The 20,760-nt window shown below is 38.5% G+C and overlaps 2 protein-coding genes across 5 annotated transcripts in view; one reads left to right on the plus strand and one right to left on the minus strand.

Annotated features, from left to right (window-relative positions):
• Positions 1 to 1,853: 1,853 nt before the first annotated feature.
• Positions 1,854 to 18,204, minus strand: nob1 (NIN1 (RPN12) binding protein 1 homolog). 2 transcript variants are annotated; one of them, XM_060838023.1, is made up of 9 exons: positions 18,131 to 18,204; positions 13,862 to 13,994; positions 11,749 to 11,882; positions 11,137 to 11,208; positions 8,252 to 8,434; positions 7,810 to 8,016; positions 6,143 to 6,240; positions 3,352 to 3,496; positions 1,854 to 2,608 (listed from the first exon to the last, which is right to left on the minus strand). In XM_060838023.1, the coding sequence occupies exons 1-9, from the start codon at positions 18,197 to 18,199 to the stop codon at positions 2,339 to 2,341; spliced, it is 1,311 nt and encodes a 436-aa protein (XP_060694006.1). In that variant the 5' UTR covers positions 18,200 to 18,204; the 3' UTR covers positions 1,854 to 2,338. The 2 variants fall into 2 exon arrangements, with proteins under 2 accessions (XP_060694006.1, XP_060694005.1); XM_060838022.1 differs by having other exon boundaries at positions 1,855 to 2,608; positions 8,252 to 8,437.
• Positions 18,205 to 19,893: 1,689 nt separating this feature from the next.
• Positions 19,894 to 20,760, plus strand: part of LOC132823913 (ataxin-1-like) — a 44,959-nt gene continuing 44,092 nt past the window's right edge. For all 3 annotated transcript variants that reach the window (XR_009645611.1, XM_060838025.1, XM_060838026.1), the window contains exon 1: positions 19,894 to 20,054. The gene's annotated coding sequence lies outside the window, so the exon portion shown is untranslated. The remainder of the gene's footprint in view (positions 20,055 to 20,760) is intronic.

Here is a 20,760-nt window from a genome sequence, read left to right on the forward strand (position 1 = left end):
AGGCATGTGGATTGGGAAAACCAGATTAATTTCCAAATAGCTAATGTTATTAATATTTGTTAATTGTTACTTGTCAAAAATCACTTCAAAGGTTAAATATTTTTGTCCTAGGTTAAAGGCTCAGTAAATTTTGAACACCCAGTTTGCACATAAGATTGCAACAGAGTTATCGCCCACGTCTCTGAGCCAGATGGTTCAGGTTTTGGCCCTGGTTCAAGACTAAGGAAACCCTAATGGCTGGGAAAGTTACATTAAGAATATGAACCACAGGTGGAGTATAAATTTATACATCCTTCCATTTAGCTAATTCCATTTTGACAACCTGAAAATGACATTTATCCTGATAGATAACCGATCCTCTCTCTATGCAATACCCCTGTTCCCCAATTTCAGTGTATTATCTAGTGTGGCACCTTGTTGGAAATTCCCTTTTGGAAATCCATTTCCTGTACAATTGAGCCATACAAATCAAGACAACTCATGGTTTGTATTCAAGTATTTAGAATTTCTCAATGTAGAAGGTGGGAATTATTTTGGAATTATTATTGCTACCTAGCAGGTGTAGGTGAAGATAGGATTAAGTTCACTAGTAATGCTGACCTGTATTACTTGATACTATTCAGAACATTTGACAAGCAAAGCTAATGTCATTTACAAAGTACTATGCAAGAACTGTAACAAACCCTACAAACAGGCAGAAAACTAGCCACAGAATGACATGATCCTCTCTCACTAGTATCCTTACATATATATATAAGGAAGAACACCACTTTGACTGGGACAACACATCCATCCTAGAACAAGCCAAACAGAGACTCGCATAATAATTCTTAGAAGCATAGCATTCTAACTGAAACTGTATCAACAAACGCATGGACTTGGATCCCATTTACCATTCTCTCTCCCCCCACCCCGAGAAAAAACAGGAAATGACATCACCAACCCAAGGAAACCCAAACATATAAATAAAAGTAGGAAATACCAGCAGTGCTTCGTCTGGAGACTCACTGACCTAGTATGACGACAAAATATCTGAAAATGAACCTTCTAGCTGATCCAGATTTTTTTTTAACACATGAAAGAGTTGAGGTACTTAATTTTGAAAACTAGTTTGTACATTCAAAGGTACACTAATAATTTTTGCCATCCCATGAAAAATGACCCACAAATTGTAAAAGTGTGTTTGGTATAAAGTAACGTGCTGTATTTACCACCACCATAGTAATACTACTTTAACATGGAATTATGGTAATGTCACTACACTAGAAATCCATTGCTTTACGGTCATGGGTTCAAATATCACCATAGTAAATGAAGGCATTAGAATTCAATAAAAATAGGGACCATAAAACTTATCCTAGTAATGGGAACTATGAAATCACTTGTAAAAGGCACCTGGCTCACTAAAATTCTTTATGCAAGGGAACTGGCATCTTTACTAGAATTGACCCACACCCACTGCAATGTTGGTTGACTTTTAACTGTCCTCTGATGTAGCCTAGCAAACCACCCAGTTCAAGGAAGATTAGGGATGGACTACACATACTGGTTTAGAGGCATGCTGCAAAACATGAGATTGCTGTTTTTCTGATATTACGTTAATTAAAGTGCACACTGAATTTTTGCACCATTATGCACAGAAATATTTGCTAATTAAAGCAGACATTAAACAAACTCAGGCACATTATTTGTACTCCGTCCAAAAAGAATTAAATAAATTTAATTCAACATATTTCATAAATGACTTGTGACAATTATATTGTTAAGCATTATTTTCAAATATTTGTCCGAGAATTTTAATAATCAGAAAGAAGATCAACTTTGGAAATTACCAAACAAATAAGCTTGTTTGATACTATGAATGCAGAATGAGATATATATAAAGGGGAAACTTATAAAAACGAAGTTTGATGAAACAAAGCAAGGGAAAAAGAAAGTGAACTTAGTAAATATGTTTATACTGAAGTTGCGAACACAATAGATTTTAACCAAAGACAATCTGGACTTAAAGCATTTCAGAGGAGTATTTTTATACTAAATGAGGCAAGAGGCACATGTACTTAAAAGGTGTACAGTGTTAACTGGTAAACCATCTCCATCTAGCAATATTAATATAAATATAATTTTGAAAGTAAACATTATACTTATGTAGGGTTACTGGTTTCAGAAAATGTTGACAAGTGTTATATCCCTTCAGTGAGTACTGTTGATTTTAAAAAGTTCAACAATGAAAATCCTTTAACAACTTTTGTTGAATTTGCATTATACAAATAGTTTTATGATACAGTAATTGAAAACCCCATTATGCTCTAATTTTTCAGTAACTTAGTTGGAATGATTATTTCTTCTTAACAAACTTTTTTGATACAGCATTTGGATTAATCCTCCTCCTCCCAGCTCCAATTCTGTTGTCGCGAATGTTTAAGTTAGCAGCTCTGCTGTAAATGTCATTCTCCACAAAGGGAGAAATCCCAGCAATGTAATCTGGGTCAAAGACATTCGTCTTCTGTCTAGCCTTTTTGGATAGTCGTTGCTGAGGAAAGCTTTGGTCTTCAGTCAAATGTGGATTATTGCCGTGTTTCCCACCATGTGGTAATGGGAGAGAATACTATAAGACAAAAAAGAATTAACAATATTTATGACATAAATGCATCTTACCAGATAAGATATTTGCAATTGGTTTTAAAAATATGGTCAACTGGTTTACGAAAGAAAATGTTACGCCTATTTAATTTGTTATTTTTTGTCTCTTTCCTACATTCCACACTAGTTTTTACTCCAAACATGCTGGAAGGGATGCATTACTGGCTGATGCAGCTTTTAACTTCCACTACTTCCTTCCCTGTCCCACTACAAAATCAGAAAGGAAGATTTTGTTGGTAAACGTTCATCAACTTCAAAACGATCAGGATAACAATGAAGTGGGTGTGGGAAATTTCCAGTAATCAAAGATCTGATTTACATTCTCTCTTACATATTATTGAATAACTATCCAGTGGAACAACTGCATATTACTGGGGGCAATTATTAAACAATACAAAAATTATAGGAGATGAACTTTGGCAGTGTTTGGTCTAACGATTATAGAAATTTAAGAGGATCACATGAGATAATAAGAATAGTTTTTTCCAATGCAATTTCAGTTATGATTTCACTAACATCTATGTTTTACTTTCAATTATATAAACTGCACCACTAAACAATCTTTGTAACAGCATTAAGGGATAGAACAGAAGAAGTTTTTTAACATCACAAATGTGTGTCACATTCAATAATATTAATAGCTTCTTGACATTTATGTGTTTAATTGGGTGTTTTGATGGTGGGTTTTTTAAAAAAAGAGCAACCTACCCTTAAGCCTCGTGCATTCAACACTTTTGGGTTTTTGGAGAAATGCATGTGAATACTGCCATCTTCACTTACAGTCACTGCAACCTTCTTCAGTGTCTTGTTACCACAGCTTGGGCAGAACGTCTTGTTCATATTGGTTGTGGTCCTGGCAGAAGCCAATCAGAGAGAAACATTTACACAATACTGGTTTCCAACAATCTTCATTGTGCTTTCTGATTTTGGGAGCATTTCAGCATCAGTGCACACCCCAAATTTCCGTCCACAACCATTGATTCAGAAACACATAGAAGCGTCTCATATGATAATAAAATAACATTCCTTAGTTAATGTGAGATTCAAACTAAAGAACAACACTGATCCAGCGAGGATACAAAGCAGGTACTTTCACTATCTTTACTCAGCAACTACATGACATTGACTGTAGAGACAGTGTCAGAGATTCAGAGAAAAAAACCTTTGACACACTTAAAATCCATTCAACTACTGCAATTAATAATGGATTTGGGTTAAATTTAATCGAAGACTGATTGGTACTTGGCATAGGAGATTTTCATTTGGAACACTATGTTGGAAGTGGGGTTGAGGGTTTATTCTATGCTTCTGGCTTGTGGAAGCTGTTCCATTTACCAAATATCCTCAGTTTTCCACAAATCCTCTCAAAATGTTCAATTTCTTTATTATTATGTATCATTTCAGCCATTTCACCACCTCCTGATTTCTAATTAAGCACTCATCGATAGTCAAAAGTGAGGTGCCAGAAAACTGGAGATTGGCTAACATGGTGCCACTGTTTAAGAAGGGCAGTAAGGACAAGCCAGGGAACTATAGACTAGTGAACCTGACGTTGGCAGTGGGCAAGTTTTTGGAGTGAATCCTGAGGGACAGGATGTACACGTATTTGGAAAGGCAAGGACTGATTAGGGATGGTCAACATGGCTTTGTGCATGGGAAATCATGTCTCAAAGTTGACTGAGTTTTTCTGAAGAATAACAAAGAGGTTTGATGAGGGCAGAGCAGTGCACATGATCTTTATGGACTTCAGTAAGGCATTTGTAAAGGTTCCCCATGGGAAACTGGTTAGCAAGGTTAGATCTCATGGAATACAGGGAGAACGGGCAGCACGGTGGCACAGTGGTTAGCACTGCTACCTCACAGCGCCAGAGACTCGGGCTCAATTCCCGCCTCAGGCGACTGACTGTGTGGAGTTTGCAGGTTCTCCCCGTGTCTGCATGGGTTTCCTCCGTGTCCTCCAGTTTCCTTCCACAATCCAAAGATGTGCGGGTCAGGTGAATTGGCCATGCTAAATTGCCCGTAGTGTTAGGTAAGGGGTAAATGTAGGGGTATGGGTGGGTTGTGCTTCAGCGGGTCGGTGTGGACTTGTTGGGCCGAAGGGCCTGTTTCCACACTGTAAGTAATCTAATCTTATCTAAAACTAACCATTTGGAGATAGAACTGGCTCAAAGGATGGTGGTGGAGGGTTGCTTTTCAGATTGGAGCCCTGTGACCAGTGGAGTGCCACAAGGATCGATGCTGGGTCCAATACTTTTCATTATTTATATAAATGATTTGGATGTGAGTATAAGAGGTATAGGTAGTAAGTTTGCAGATGACACCAAAATTGGAGGTGTAGTGGACAGTGAAGAAGGTTACCTCAGATTACAATGGGATCTTGATCAAATTAGCCAATGGGCTGAGATGTGGCAAATGGAGTTTAATTCAGATAAATGCAAGGTGCTGCATTTTGGGAAAGCAAATCTTACCATGATTTATTCACTTAATGTTAAGGTCCTAGGGAGTGTTGCTGAACAAAGAGACCTTGGAGTACAGGTTCATAGCTCCTTGAAAGTAGAGTCGCAGGTAGATAGGACAGTGAAGGCAGCACTTGGTATGCTTTCCTTTATTGATCAGAGTATTGAGTACGGGAGTTGGAAGGTCATGTTACGGCTGTAGAGGACATTGGTTAGGCCACTACTGGAATATTGCATGCAATTCTGGTCTCCTTCCTATCGGAAGGATGGTGTGAAACTTGAAAGGGTTCAGAAAAGAATTTTACAAGGATGTTGCCAGGGTTGAGGATTTGAGCTGTTGGGTGAGATTGAGTAGGCTGGGGCTGTTTTCCCTGGAGTGTCAGAGGTTGGGAAAGTGACCTTATAGAAGTTAATAAAATCATGAGGGGCATGGATAGGATAAATAGATAAAGTCTTTTCTCTGGGGTGGGGAGTCCAGAACTAGAGGGCATAGGTTTAGGGTGAGAGGGGAAAGATATAAAAGAGACCTAAGGGGCAATGTTTTCACACACAGGGTGGTGTGTGTATGGAATGAGCTGTCAGAGGAGGTGGTGGAGGCTGGTATAATTGCAACATTTAAAATGCATCTGGATGGATATGAATAGGAAGGATTTGGAAGGATATGGGCCAGGTGCTGGCAGGTCGGATTAGATTAGGTTGAGATATCTGGTCGAAGTTGGACAAAAAAGGTCTGTTTTGATGCTATACATCACTATGACTTTCTGGAGTATCTTCTCTTATCTATATCTACCCTTTTTTCAATATTATTCATCTGTAATATCTTCCAGTTAAAATAAAGGGTCACATACATGACGTGAGCTCTGTTCTCCAAATGCTGGTCAATCTGCTGACAGCTTCTGATTTCCAACTGCAATTTGTGCATCTTTGGCAGTAGGACATGCATTTATCCATTGAATTACCCTTGAGATACCCAAGTTTTGATCATTGTGGTATAGTTTCAGATTCTTGAAAAGCATTCCAATGTACAACTGATCAATACTTACTTGAAACACGCATGGCACCGTAAAATGTAGTTTCGTGCTTGTTTTATAAGCATTCCTTTTAATGAAATCACATGGAGCCCCATCTGAATAAGGACATTCTAAGAAATAAACAAAGGACTTGGATTTACCATAGCACATTATAGGATAGGCAAAAGTGACGGCCAACATACTTTTAGATTACTATAGAGCACAAGTCAATTGTTTAAGTGTGCAGCTCCTTTAAGTTTTGTGTGCAACTATCACAAATGGTAACTCAGAGGGGGTGGCTCTCATAGGGACTTTCCTGTTGCTGCAAAGTTTAGAAGGAATGTTGGCATTCCAATACTAAAATATATCTGTTCTAGTGATTTGACAGACAGAAAACGCTGGCCAAGAAACCACAAAAAACAAAATGTGTAATAAAAATTTCAGTAATCACTGTGTAAAGTATGTGTACTTAGAATACTGTGATGATGCTGTCACTTTTAAAAATGATTATTTTGTCCTAATGTTTTTTTTGAAGAGCGGTTGTAAAGGCAGAGGTGCCAATCTGAATAGTGTTTTTTTGTTAAAAACACAGTTTAACAATGGAAGGGGAGAGGCCAGTTCTCCCAGTTCAGTCCCAGTTTTTTTTAAACTGTAGAAGTCACAAGATGTGAGAGTATCAGAACAGTTGCTAGCTTCCGTTAGATTCCTCACTGACCTTCTCTGAAAGCTCCCTTCTGGATTGGACTCCTGTTTGTAAGAACCTGTGTTTGAATTTACCTTTTTGCCAAGGGGTGTGTTTATGGGATGTTATTATATTGGAGCAGTTAGTTAAGATGGTGTATCAGATCGGTTAAGTTGTCCAATAGTTGTTATTCTGAATTCCACTTTCTTTTGTTCATATTTCAACTATAATGTTTAAATAAATTCTCTTTTGCTTAGAGCCAAGTGGTTTGACCAGTTGCATCACACTTTCAACACTTCATATCTACCTTTAAAATAAGAAAATGTTAGGGTCGAGGCTACCTTCTTAAAAATATTGAGTGTTCTGGCCTGTTCCATAACAATACTAATGTAGTCACTGCATATCGGCACAAATTTCAATGTGATAATCTTTCTTCATCATTGTCACCTTTAATATCTCTCCCCAAATCTTGAATTAATCTTATCTTTTTCCTTCATTTCAGCCATGATCTATTGAATGATGGAGCAGGTCACAGCCCACTACCGTTCCTAATTCATATCGTCACATTTGACTCTAGTCGGCTTTACTGCCATCTCTACTATTATTTGATGTTGGTACGTTCATCAACTCAGTCATATAACATGGAAACAGACCCTTCAGTCCAACCTGTCCCTGCTGATCAGACATCCTAATCTGACCTAGACCCATTTGCTGTATTTGGCCCATAACCTTCTAAATCCTTCCTATTCATATACTCATCCAGATGCCTTTTAAATGTTCTAGTTGCACTAGCCTCCAACATTTTCTTTAGCAACTCATTCCATACACACAACCTCTATCCATGCCCCTCATGATTTTATAAGTCTCTCTGAGGACATCCCTCAGACTCAATGACAAGCTTAAAATTGTTTTACAATTTTGCAACGATAACAGAATAACATGGAGGCTTTTTGGCATGAGCATAACTATCAGGTTTTTTACTAAACAGAAACGTAAAGCAGGAAAAAAAATCTATTACCTGCATGGAAAAATCTGTAGTCATACAACCAACTTTGACATTTGCCGTCATCTCAGAGCAGCCCATATCTTGGCGGATTTGCTGAATATTATTGGGTGTTATCCACCCATCGTCGTCATCTTTTTCCTCATCTCCTTTACTTTCATACAATTCTTCTTGGTGTTGCTCAAGTGAAGTCTCACTTGAAGTACAAAAATTCTCTTTGTTCTATTAAGCAATATAGATTAGCACATCAGTTACTGGTAAGCAAATTACATTCAAAATATCTAGACTTGTTTCTCACTTACTAAAGAGGGTCTGAATTGTATGCTACCATTAAATTATTTAAATAATACAATAAAACCAAAAGCTAAATACAGTGAAATTAAATGCTGAAAATGCTAAAAAAGCTCAGTAGGTCAATGCTTCATATCAATGACCTGACATCAAATGACCAGCTTACCAAAAAGTCTTGCAGATCTTCTTCGATGCTTGGTAGTGGATTTCTCCAATAATGAAAGGTACTGAATTCTGATGCATCGGCCACAGCCACTTCACTAGAATGTTTTGTTCTACTTGGATGGCAAGCTTCCTCTGATCCTAAAGAGAGTGAACAATCTCCCTTTGGGCAATCTTGCTCTGAATGCTGCTGCATAAAAATAATTTTCGTTGTATTCATGTAAACATGTGAGTAACAAAACTGCTGAAAACAAAAATTTCTAAATCACTATTTTCAACACTGGGAAGAGGAAGTGATATAGGTTTGACTGAATCAGCAAGTCAATGTAATTGCAACTGACTCAGATTCAAACAATTTCAGATTGGATATATTGACACTAGTCATACTACATTTTAGGTTGAAGTTTGTTTGCAGTAGCCAGCTGTTTTGATAAATTGACCAATCTTAAAATTCGATTTCTGCAATTTCTCCCTGCTCTTCAAATGTCCTTTCCCCATTGTGAAGGAGGGAACTCATTTGAGTTTGGCAGTCTATGGACAGTTTTGTTTCAAATAATCTCTCTGGATTTGTGGATGTGGAAGCCATAGCAGTGAAATAGGTTTCTGTCTTCACTCATCTTTAAACATAGAAGGTCTTTGTATTCTGATGCCCAACACATTAGCTCTGTTTGAAGAAGCTAACTAAGCATTTTCAGGCAATCAAACCAAAGCCATCTGGCCTGTGTGGTGGCTCTGTGTGTTACAATGGCAAGGGAGATAGTTGTGAACTGCTTTATGACAAGAAATCCATCGATTAATCTGAAATAACAATCTATTCTTAACAACAATTATTTTGACACAGTATTACATTTCTCTCAACTGCCAACTTTTTGTTGTCTTCCTCTTCATTTCTCTTTGCCCCAGTTTCCATTTCCAGCTTCCAATTTTAATTAATGAGTCTTTTTAAGCAACCAGTCGGGTCTCTGCCTCAGAGTCAGAAGTTCCAGGTTCAAGTCCCACCCTAGGACTTGATGGTTAAGAAAAAGTGCATTTATAAGGTTGACAAATGGACTGAGTAATAACTTGCAAACCCTTCTTACAAGAGATTCTCGGTCAGCTACGTGACAGAAAGAACACTGGACCCTGAACTGTTGCAATTCATAGATCCACAAAATGTAATTTTTATCTCGTGGTGCAGTGCTAGCTTGCCTAGCTCTGAGCCACCAAGCCTGGGTTCAAATCCCACCTGTTCCAGATGTGTATCATAACATGTCTGAACAGATTGTTTAGAAATATGTTTTAAATGCAAACAAACAAAGAACTGCAGATGTTGTAATTATCAGAAACAAAAACAGAAATAGCTAGAAATTCTCAGTTCTAATGAAGGGTCTTGGATCTGGAACATTAACTCGGATTTCTCTCCGAAGATGCTGCCAGTCATACAGTCACAGAGATTTACAGCACAGAAACAGATCCTTTGGTCCAAATCATCCATGTTGACCAGATATCCTAACCTAAGCTAGACATATTTGTCAGCACTTGGCCCATATCTCTCGAAATCCTTCCTATTCATATACCCACCCAGATGCCTTTTAAATGTTGCAATTGTACCAGCCTCCACCATTTCCTCTGGCAGCTTGTTCCATACACACACCACCCTCTGCGTGAAAACGTTGGCCCTTAGATCTCTTTTAAACCTTTCCCATCTCACCCTAAACCTATGCCCTCTAGTTCTGGACTCCCCCACCCATGGGAAAAGACCTTGTGTATTTAGCCTATCCATGTTCCTCATGATTTTATAAATCTCTATCACGTCACCCCTCAGCCGCCAACACTCAAGGAAAAACATCACCAACCTATTTAACCCTCTCCATACAGCTGAAATCCTCCAACCCCAGTAAATGTTCTTGAATCCTTTCAAGTTTCACAACATCCTTCCGATAAGAGGGAGACCAGAGTTGTACACAATATTCCAAAAGTGGCCTAACTAATGTCTTCTTCAGGCCAACATGACTTCCCAACTCCTATATGCAAAAAAGGCAACTATACTAAACACCTTCTTCACTATCCAAACCAGCTGCTACTCCACTTTCAAGGAACTTTGAACTTGTACTCCAAGATCTCTTTGTTCAGCAACACTTCCCAGGACCTTACCATTAAGTGTATAAGTCCTGCTCTGATGTGCCTTTCCGAAAGAAAGCATCTCACATCATGCTGAGATTTCCAGCAATTTCTGCTTTTGTTTCATATAAAAGTGTGTGCTGCCACAGCAACAACTCGGGTGAACAATTTTACCACAGTGAGCAATATTTAGTTAATAGCTTAGTTACACACATTCAATACTAATGAGTATACATCTCACTTAAAAACTGTAGAAACATGTATACATGTTTGTTTGGCAAACAAATTCCAATTGGTAGAATTTTTTGGTACTTTTGAACAGAAAGACTTACATATACTGCACTTGTTTAAACTCAGCAAACAGGGCTCAACCATTCTCTGGTCTTTTTCTCATTTCTCTCATCTAATTAACATCTTGACCTATTTAATGTTTAAAAATGACTTGGTGTTTAACTGTCAATCAAATTCAGACTGATGCACATTCTTTGAAAACATCCCTTTAACGACTAGTCAATCAAATGAGCAAAGTCCACTTGCCAACAATCAGCACTCCCTGTTTAGATGGTATGAATGCTGTTTCCTCGTTACACTTGTATTCTTGTGTATTGCCCTGATGGTTATCAGATAAAAAACTTTGACAAAATCTGGTTTTTCTAGCAATACTCCGGTTCTTTCTTCACTGTTCTCTGGGAATTAGGAATACAGTGTACATAAAACTATCATAGGTAACTCCTAGAAATACAGTTCATAAATTCTTTACATGATTATAAACTGTGCATTTTTTTTTACCTTAGATGGCAGATGAAAGCCTGCTATGTCGATCAGTGACTCTGGGTGTCTTAAAGTGGTACTCACTTCAACCTAACCAAATAAAGCAAGAACAAATTGGATTTTCAAGAATTACCAATTTTGTTTGTTCCACTGGCAAGTACATCTATATAAGGTTTCTGTTGCACAAAATATTGGAAGAGAGACATATTTTTAACCACTTTTATATCAACACAGTAATTCTCTTCAGATTTTTGATAAGCAATAAATTTAGCAATGAAAACATTCCATAACTTAAAGTGCAGGTATTCTGCTAGGCACTTGCCTGAATCACATGCTTACTTGAAAGTGACATATTTAGGTTATGTTCCAAAAGACTTTGACTTTTCTTTCAAAAAAGGAAAAGGCTCTGCTGAACTGAAAGCAAAAGCCATTTGCCTCTACCTTACAAATCCAAATTTCAAATATAATAACAGTATTTTATACATCTTTATCACAGCAGTCATTTAAATGTACTACAGTAAACTGCTCTATATTTTCCATAATGTGGCAAAGTGTCTGCAGTCATTTTGCCTCAAATTGTTACTGGTCAGATAGTAATACAGACAGCCCATCACATGACAAATTACTTACTTTTTGTGCAGGTTCTTTCTTCAAGTGGCCAATTCCCACAAATTCAGCTTCGAGCTGATAGGTTAATGCCAGAACCTTAATGTCAGTTGCTGAGAGGCTGGGGTAATCTCCAGTCTTTTTGGAAAACTCAGTCACTGTGAAGACATTTTAAAAAAAGAATAAAATAATGTTTGAATCTTATGACCAAACTTGTGTTTGTACAATACATTTCACAAACTTAGGACTGCCCCAATATAGTTTTGTATGTCAACAAGTTCACCATTTGATCTCTATATAACAAGGTTCCACAAACAGCAATGAGATTGGTTTATCTCTTTTGCTGACTTTGGTGCTCACAACCCTGGTAGAATTCCATGTCTTTCACCAAATAGAAATTTGGGATTTTTAAGTTTTATTGAAGTAGTGATTCTCAAAGTGTATCTGTGAGCGTCCTCCAGATGATCTCTAAAATGGGTCTAAAACATAATTCACTGAAATGCAATCCCAGGGCTGAACCTGTAGGAGATTGGGTCAAAATCCTGATTCCCATGTAACCAGACAGTTTCTCTCATGTGCAATATGGCATCGTTGGTGTAAGATATGAGAATGGAGTTTTAAAAGCAATATTTACACTACTGTTACAATATGTAACTGAGAGATCGATTTTCTAACAGGAGGGGCTGAACAAATAAAATGAACTGGCTGAATGTGGAGCCCAGAATAAGGCTGACGCTTTCCAGCTTGAATCCAGATATTAGCTCATTGGTATCTCAAAGGCAGGAGCATTCTGCCTCTTATTTCTGATGGATTTTTTTGTGTTGTCTATAAATGGCAAGTGCGCCCATCCAGTGAATAGACTGTGGGATCTCTTGCCTTCCTAAGTAATTCTCCACCCACCAGACACTGGCCTATAGGGTGATGTGAAGCCACCTTCCGAGTAACAGATCTGTCAGATTCTAGGTTGGCGGTATTACCCGACAGGGAGAGACTGAGGAGGCTGGTCCTATATTCTCAAGAGTTCAGGATAGGTCAAGGTGAACTCATTGAAATATACAAGATTCTTAGATGGCCCAAATGGGTCTGGGTGAATGCAAGAAGGATGCTTCCTGTGGCTGCACTCAGATTCGCAGAATAAGGGATAAGTTAAGTTATTTGGGACAAAGGTCAGGAAGAATGCCTTCAATCAGAAGGTTCCCTTTGAAATTATCTGCCCCAAGAAGTTATAGAGGATCCGACATTGAGTACCGGTACGCCCAAGATAGAAATTGATAAATTTCCTTATATTAAAAGGTACCTGAGAATATGGAGACAGTGCAGGAAAATGGTGAGGCAGAATCGGAGTCTCAGTAAATGGGATAGCAGATTGAAAGGCCAAATGACCTACTTCTGCTCCTATTTAACTATGTGCTTATTGGTTGGTTTTGTATTGTTTTTAAGATTGATCAATTTCCATCTCAGGGAAGATGCTTCAAGTCAAATCTGAACCAACAAACTTCTGTCACTAGATGCAGCCCTTCAATGCAAGTTCTGTTTCAATGACAAAGGGAGCTGCCTCAGATCAATAGTTAAGTGAGGCCTGTATCAGATGTTTGGTCTGCAACATGGTCTTTAGTTTGGATTTGGATTACTGGTTGGTAACGGAATGAAGTTAAATACTGATTCAGTGAGAAAAGGCGAGAGTCTTTTAGTGAGAAGAGGTGAGAATCTTTCATTGGGTTTTATCAGGACTAATAGTGTCTCTACGACAGTGTGGGGTTAGTATCTAGTGATACATGGTGAAGACACGTAGTCAGACAAATTTTCAAAGGAACAATTTTACTTTCGGAATGGTCACCAAAGGGTGACTGGACCCAAAATGTTAATTCAGCTCTCTCTCCACAAATGCTGTCAGACCTGCTGAGTAATTCCATCAATTTCTTTCAGTGTTAGTGAAGAACTACCTGCACAACATAATTCAAGAGTTTTCTTTCCTTCACTATAGAAATTGATTTTGTTAAAATCAAACAAAATAAGCAAAAACTTTAGCATGCATTTATAAAAGAAATGAAGGTTTTATCATTTATTTTTACACAATAAAGCCCCCCGTCCCCTCCATATTTGGTGGGTGGTGGTGAAGGATGCTTAAATTACTCACCATGTTGAATATATTCAGGGAATGGTTCCTTAAAATGCAGCTGATATGGCAAAACTGCCAATCTTCGCTTAGTTTCTTTGTCTCGTATTTCATTCACAACTTCCTTTAATGTGTAGATGTTTTTTCCAAATTCCTAAAGTCAATAAGATTAACATGTATAATGCAAAAAACTAGCAACTTGGTTAATTTTGTTTTAAAAATCAACCATTGTTTATTCAGCTCATGCTCAAAGGAAACAATTAAATGTCTTAATTCATTTTACTTAACACTTCCTTCAAAATCTGAGAGCTTAGAATTCATAGCAGGTTTTGAGAAGATTTGTAGCTCAGGTTGAGGTTCTGGATGTAGGTTTGCTCGCTGAGCTGGAAGGTTCATTTACAGATGTTTCGTCACCCTACTAGGTAACATCTTCAGTGGGCCTCAGGCAAAGCCGCGTACATAATTCCTGCTTTCTATTTATATGTGTGGGCTTCTTTGGGTTGATGATGTTATTTCCTGTGGTGATGTCAATTCCTGTTCTTTTTGTCAGGGTGATGGTAGATGGGGTCTATGTCAATTTGTTTGTTGATAGAGTTCCAACCGGAACAGGAAATGACAAAATCACAGGAAATAACATCAGCACAGGAAATGGCATCACCAACCCAAAGACACCCAAACATATAAATAGAAAGCAGGAATCATGTACACTGCTTCGCCCGAGGCCCACTGAAATGTTACCTAGTAGGGTGACAAAATGTCTGGAAATGAACCACCCAGCTCAGCGAGCAAACCTACATCCAACTTCGAACTCATTTCAAAATACCCTTTGTTGCAGATGAGTGGAGGGCAACATTAAGACAACTGAGTACAGATTGACATGAGGGATCTCTGTGAAGAGAAGGGTGCTCTCAACGTCCATCTCAACTCTTCTCCCTCAACTATTATCAAACACAAATGCATCTCTTTTGATTTTTATGCTACCTTGCTCTAAACAAATTAAAGTCCACATTTGCTTATGTGAACTTTTCAAAGTTGCACATAGGACATGGCTAAATGCTTTACAATTGTAAAATTTACAATTTTTTGCCAAAACATTTCTCCTTGACATTTTTTTTAAGAACATACTTGCTTCTTGTACCACACCATCCCATTCTTGCATCCATTTGTTTTTACTAAATTTCATGATTTATCACTATTTTGACATTTAGTTTAGAAAAACAGAATATTATTTTTACTTGATTTCCAAGCAACAAGAAAGTTAAGGTAATACTCAGCAGGTCACAAAGCATCTATGGAGTGAGACAAAAAAACTAATATTTCACATTGATGATCTTCAATGTCCTGATGAAAAAGACATCAACTTGAAACATTTAACTTCATTCTTTTCTATATAGATCCTGCCAGACTTGCTGAGTATTTACAATATTTTACGTTAGGATGCCTTTTCCATTTTGCCCTTTCTTATTGGTAGAGAATGAATAAATCACTGGTGTAGTCTGAACACAAACAAATGAACAAACACTACTAGCATTCATGCATTTACTCTCAACTTAAGTCCCATGTCATGTTAGACAACTTCCAACAAATTACAATATTTCAAATACATTTGGAAATTATACAGAATTAATGGATTACTATTTTCTCACTCAAAATTGACTTATGACTTCATATCCTTTAAAAGTCATGTTTTGTTTTATTCATTCATGGGATGAGGGTGTCATTAGCTAGGCCGGTTTTTAATGCTCATCACCTGGTTACGATAGTGGTGAGCTGCTTTCTTGAACCACTGTAATTTTTAGGGCATCCAACACAGTGCTATTAGGAAAGAAATTCCAGGATTTTGACCTAACAGAGTACAGCTCCAAGGCAGGTAAGGTGCTCAGACGGTGGTGTTCCCCTGCATCTGCTACCTTTCTAGGTGGGAGAGGTTGCAGATTTGGTAGGTGCTGTCAAAGTGATAATTCTATATTGACATTCTACTCAGTAAACATCTGACTGTTCAGTAGTCTGATGACTAATTACATTGTATAATGCCCAGACACTGAGTCTAGGATGTACTGATTTGCCAATTTTGAGTGCATGTCTGAAAATGCGATAAATTGCCTCAGCATTTATAAGCAAATGGGAAAAGAAATGGTTTCATCTTACAGTGAGTGACAACATTATGCTTGTGATGTATCTCAGCTTACAGCAGACAATGCAAGTGTCAAAACGTAGATTCATTGAATTGTACAGCACAGAAATAGACCCTTTGGGCCAACTTGTTCACGCCTACCAGATATTCTAAATTAATCTAGTCTCATTTGCCAGCATTTGGTTCATATCCCTCTAAACCCTTCCTATTCATGTACCCATCCAGATGCCTTTTAAATGTTTTAATTTTACCAGTTTCCACCACTTCCTCTGGCAGCTCATTCCATACATATACCACACTATCAAAAAGTTGAACCTGAGGTTCCTTTTGTATCTTTCCCCTCTAATCTTAAATCCATGCCATCTAGTTTTGGACTCCCCTACCCTATGGAAAAAGACCTTGGCTACTCACTCTATCCATGCCCTTCATGATTTTATAAACCTTTAATGTGACCCCTCAGCTTCCTACGCTCCAAGGAAAATAGCCACAGACTATTCAGCCTCTCCCTATAGCTCAAATCCTCTAACATCCTAGTCAAATTTTTCTGCACCCTTTCAGGTTTAATATCTTTCCTATAGTAGGGAGGCCAGAATTAAATGTAATATTCCAGTAGTGGCCTAACCAATGACCTGTAGAGCTGCAAAATGACATCCTGACTCCTACACTCAATGCACTGACCAATAAAGACCACTATGCTAAATGCCTTTTTCACTACCCTGTAAAATGTGTTGCTGGAAAAGCACAGCAGGTCAGACAGCATCCAAGGAGCAGGAGAATCGACGTTTCGGGCATAAGCCCTTCTTCAGACTTATGCCCGAAAGATCGATTCTCCTGTTCCTTGGATGCTGCCTGACCTGCTGTGCTTTTCCAGCAACACATTTTTCAGCTCTGATCTCCAGTATCTGCAGTCCTCACTTTCTCCTTCTTCACTACCCTACCTTTGACTTTACCTTCAAGGAACTATGAACCTGCACCCCAAGGTCTCTTTGTTTGGCAATACCTAGGACCATATCATTAGTATATAATTCCTGCCTGATTTGCCTTCCAAAATACAACACCTCACATATATCCAAATGAAACTACAAATTTGACAGAAGTCTAACTTTTAAAATAAGTGTCAGTTTTGTTTCTACTTCTTCATGCAAATCACAATCAATAGATTTATTATAGTAGCAAAATTAAAATGCTGTGTCCCACTTATTCGCATGTCATCCAGATTTGAGAGACTAAAGGCTACAGCCACATTAATCCATGAGTTTACAAGAAAGCAAGGGTGTGTGGACAGACTGGGACCAATTCTGATTCTCAGCTGAATCGTTTGCCAAAACCTGGTATCTAAGCCATTCAAATGAAAAAATACCATTCATGAGGTAACAATTTGCCTGGCATCCAAACAACTGTACATCAAGTGAAGTCAGCATTATGCGAGAATAAAATTTGGATCTTAAATGAAAATGCCTTATTTTTGTGTGAAATATGAAATGTGAAATTGAGCTAGAATAAAAATAAACTGTCAAAAATTTATCTGAAGCCACCAGGTTACACATGTGGCAACAGAAGATTGAAAATAAATATCTTTTTCGATAAACTCTTTCATCTTATACCAGAATACCCCAAGGCACTTTTCAGCAATGGCTAATCTGTTGGATTCGGTAGCATGAACAGAACTAATAAATTAAAATCAGTAGTTTGGTTTGGAAAACTTTGAGATTAACAATGGGCTGTCGCTTGTATCTGACACCGGGTTGAAGATTTATGAAACTCAGCCAAGTGTACAATTGCTGCAAATGTGTTGCTGGTCAATTGAACCGAATAAATTACACTCACATATAACTCCAGTAGTTAGAAAATCGTCACCTGTTTCATGGACCGTCAGAAAAAGAAGTGTTTCTCAAATCCTTTTGTTTTTGATTTTTTACTGGCTTGCTCACTTTGCCTTAATGTTAACGGTCACGTGTTCAGTAAGAAATTGCTACATTGAATGTTTCGGAACGTTCACACTAACAATGTAGCAAGATTCTAAACGAGAGATTGCAAAGGACAGGAAGAGACTGAGCTCAGTCAGTGAGTGCACCCAGGACCTGAGAACATACACAAACAAAACTGCCAATTTTTGTTACCCTAACCACAAAAGCCCTTAAACATGGCTCACCGACCTGGAGCTGCGCGTTCTTTAAAAAAGCCCCGGCATCCGCGACAACATGCTCCACTGTAGAGACCGCCATCTTCCCTTCTAGCACTACCCAATCACCAGCAGCATTACTCAAACTATACTTTTGAATAAACTATCTGTTCATTGGTCAAAACAACAAGTCTAGGCAACTCAACAATTAAACATTGTCGTATTGCTGTTTGTTTTAAATGGGCAAAAGTGGAGGTGTGGAATGAAATGTGACAAAAGAACGTAAACAGTATCCAAAAAGATTTATAAATGGTTTTGGTGTCCAGGAAGTTTAATTGAAGACACAAAATATTGCTTAATGGATCAGAATTATAAATATATTTTGACAGCTCATTTATTTATTTAAATCGGCATTAAATTCAGACCAAAAAGTTATTTTTCAACTCTTGGAACACGCATTTGTGATTAGTGTAATAAAAACAGAAAAAAAGAAAAACAAACTCAAATCTGGCAGCATCTGCGTTGAAAATTAAAATTTTAGGTCGAGTTTCTTTCATTGGAATTGGGTAAAAATTGAGATGTAATAGTAAACACGAGAAAAGAAGGCGATGGAAAAAAAGTACAAAGGCACATTCTGTGATCGTGGAAGGCAGGAGAGATTAAATGACAAAAGACAGTTAGGGAGGAGTAATGCTAATATTAAATTTAAAAAAAAACAAGTGAATCAGTGCTTCCGCTGGAGAAAAGTGTTGGTGTGTTAATAATTAAAAAGAATGGGTATCGCATCTGCTGCCAGAAAGAGCTATAGGAATGGGAGACGGTGTTGAGGGTGACTGAAAAATGTATCACTCTATTGCACAAGAAATGGTTCCTTTGCAATGTTTAAAGGGAAGCAAAATATTCGTTTCCTGGTGGCATCTGGCATTTTGGACATCTCCTTGGTTGCCCACAATGTGTTACGTTTCTAACTGTTTTCAGTTCTGATAGATCATCGGTCAGAAACGATATCTCTGCTTCCCTGTCCTTACTTCACTGAACACCCTTTCCGGTAACGGCCCAATTCTACAATGATCCTTAAATTAAACGATAACAAAATTCAGCGGATGCTGCAATTCTAAACTACAAAAGAAATTGCTGGAAAAAACTCAGCATTGAATGATAGAATCCCTACAGCGTGGAAACAGGCTCTTCGACCCAACAAGTTGAGGTTTGGAGGGGGAGGTGGGGAGACTTGTGGGATCCACATTGGTGCCCTGGGGTGGGGGTGTTCTTCCTCCGGGCGTCGGGTGGTGGGGGAGCGGTGGTGGAGGAGACCCAGGACGTATGCTACTTTCTCCCCACCCCCACCCTCCTCTCACTTATCTCTCCACCCTTCAGGCACTCTGCCTCTATTTCTGATGGAGGGCTTTTGCCCGAAACGTCGATTTTCCTGCTCCTCGGATGCTGCCTGAACTGCTGTGCTTTTCCAGCACCACTCTAATCAAACAAGTTCGTACCGACCCTCCGAAGAGACCCTCCTAGACCCATTCCCTCTACCCGATCTTCCAAGCATCTTGGAGAGGGAACAGGTCAACTTGAAGTTCTGAAAAAGGGTAATTCCGGATTGTAAGCTCTGTTTCTCTCTTTTTTTACAGATGCTACCAGAACTATTGATTTTCCCCAGTACTTTCTGCTTTTATTCGTCTCCTCGAACAGTTCTAAGGGTTCTGTCACAGTCTGCAGGTTCCGAGCACTGCTCCCTCCCATGCAGAGGGGGCGCTGTACCTGGAGGACCGCGGTCACCGTTCGCAGGCGGACGCTTTGAGTGACGCCATCAGCCTGCGCTGTGGTGTTTGTCGCTGTAAAGTTTTTTTGCTGTTGAGTTTCTAATTTTCAGGTGAAAGGAAATGTAAGACTCGTCGGAAAGGGAAAAGCTCATGAATTCGCGGAAGTTGCTGGAATCAGGATGAAATTTGCAGGTAAAAGAAAGAGTAGCTAAAGAATGGGATCTTCCAGCCTGTTTTCCTGAAGTTTAGAAACCTGTGGGAAGAATCCACTTTCCTGCTGGGCCTGACAGTGGTTTTACTTTTAAATTTGAGAAATGCTGCTTTTCTTTAGTTAAGGTTAGAGGGATAGTGGTTGATCATTCTTTCAGTATACTGCGGAAAGAAACTGGCTTGAGTGTTGTGATTTTTCTCTAAATGATGCTGACATCGTTTAAAGGAGGCCCCCCCCCCCCGATTACTTTGTTTCTGGGCAAACTGGACAGTGTAGTTTTGTATTGTAAAAGCCAGGAAGGTACCATGCTTGATTTCTAATTTGTGCCAAACTGAATTGTTTGTAAGAGGGCACCATCATTGGCCTTAGAACATGCAAGAGAAAATTTAGCCTGATTTGCTTTTTTGATGGGGCATGCATATCAGTGACCTATGAGGGCTGAATTTGAGGAAAAGCTAACTGACATTTACAGTGTAGCCTAATCTGTTTGGCCACTTGTACCAGAGAATGACTGAGTGAATAGTGTGCACCATAACTTTGTCTTCAAAGACATGACATTTAGAGTCATTGAGATATATAGCATGGAAACAGACCCATTGGTCTGACTCGTCCATTTTGACCAGATATCCTAAATAAATTGATCACCTCCATTTCCCAGCATTTGGCCTATATCCCTCTAAAGCCTTC

The sequence above is a fragment of the Hemiscyllium ocellatum genome, chromosome 17, assembly GCF_020745735.1.
Source record: "Hemiscyllium ocellatum isolate sHemOce1 chromosome 17, sHemOce1.pat.X.cur, whole genome shotgun sequence".
NCBI lineage: Eukaryota > Metazoa > Chordata > Chondrichthyes > Orectolobiformes > Hemiscylliidae > Hemiscyllium > Hemiscyllium ocellatum.

What these genes read in the sequence shown, in the direction of transcription:
- nob1 (XM_060838022.1), bottom strand. Translation starts at nt 18,199, where the DNA reads ATGGCGGTCTCTACAGTGGAGCATGTTGTCGCGGATGCCGGGGCTTTT. An exon ending in TAAAGAACGCGCAGCTCCAG is followed by an intron (nt 13,995 to 18,130) that starts GTCGGTGAGCCA and finishes TATTGACTTTAG; the next exon opens with GAATTTGGAAAAAACATCTA. An exon ending in CGGTGCCATGCGTGTTTCAA is followed by an intron (nt 3,497 to 6,142) that starts GTAAGTATTGAT and finishes GGCTTCTGCCAG; the next exon opens with GACCACAACCAATATGAACA.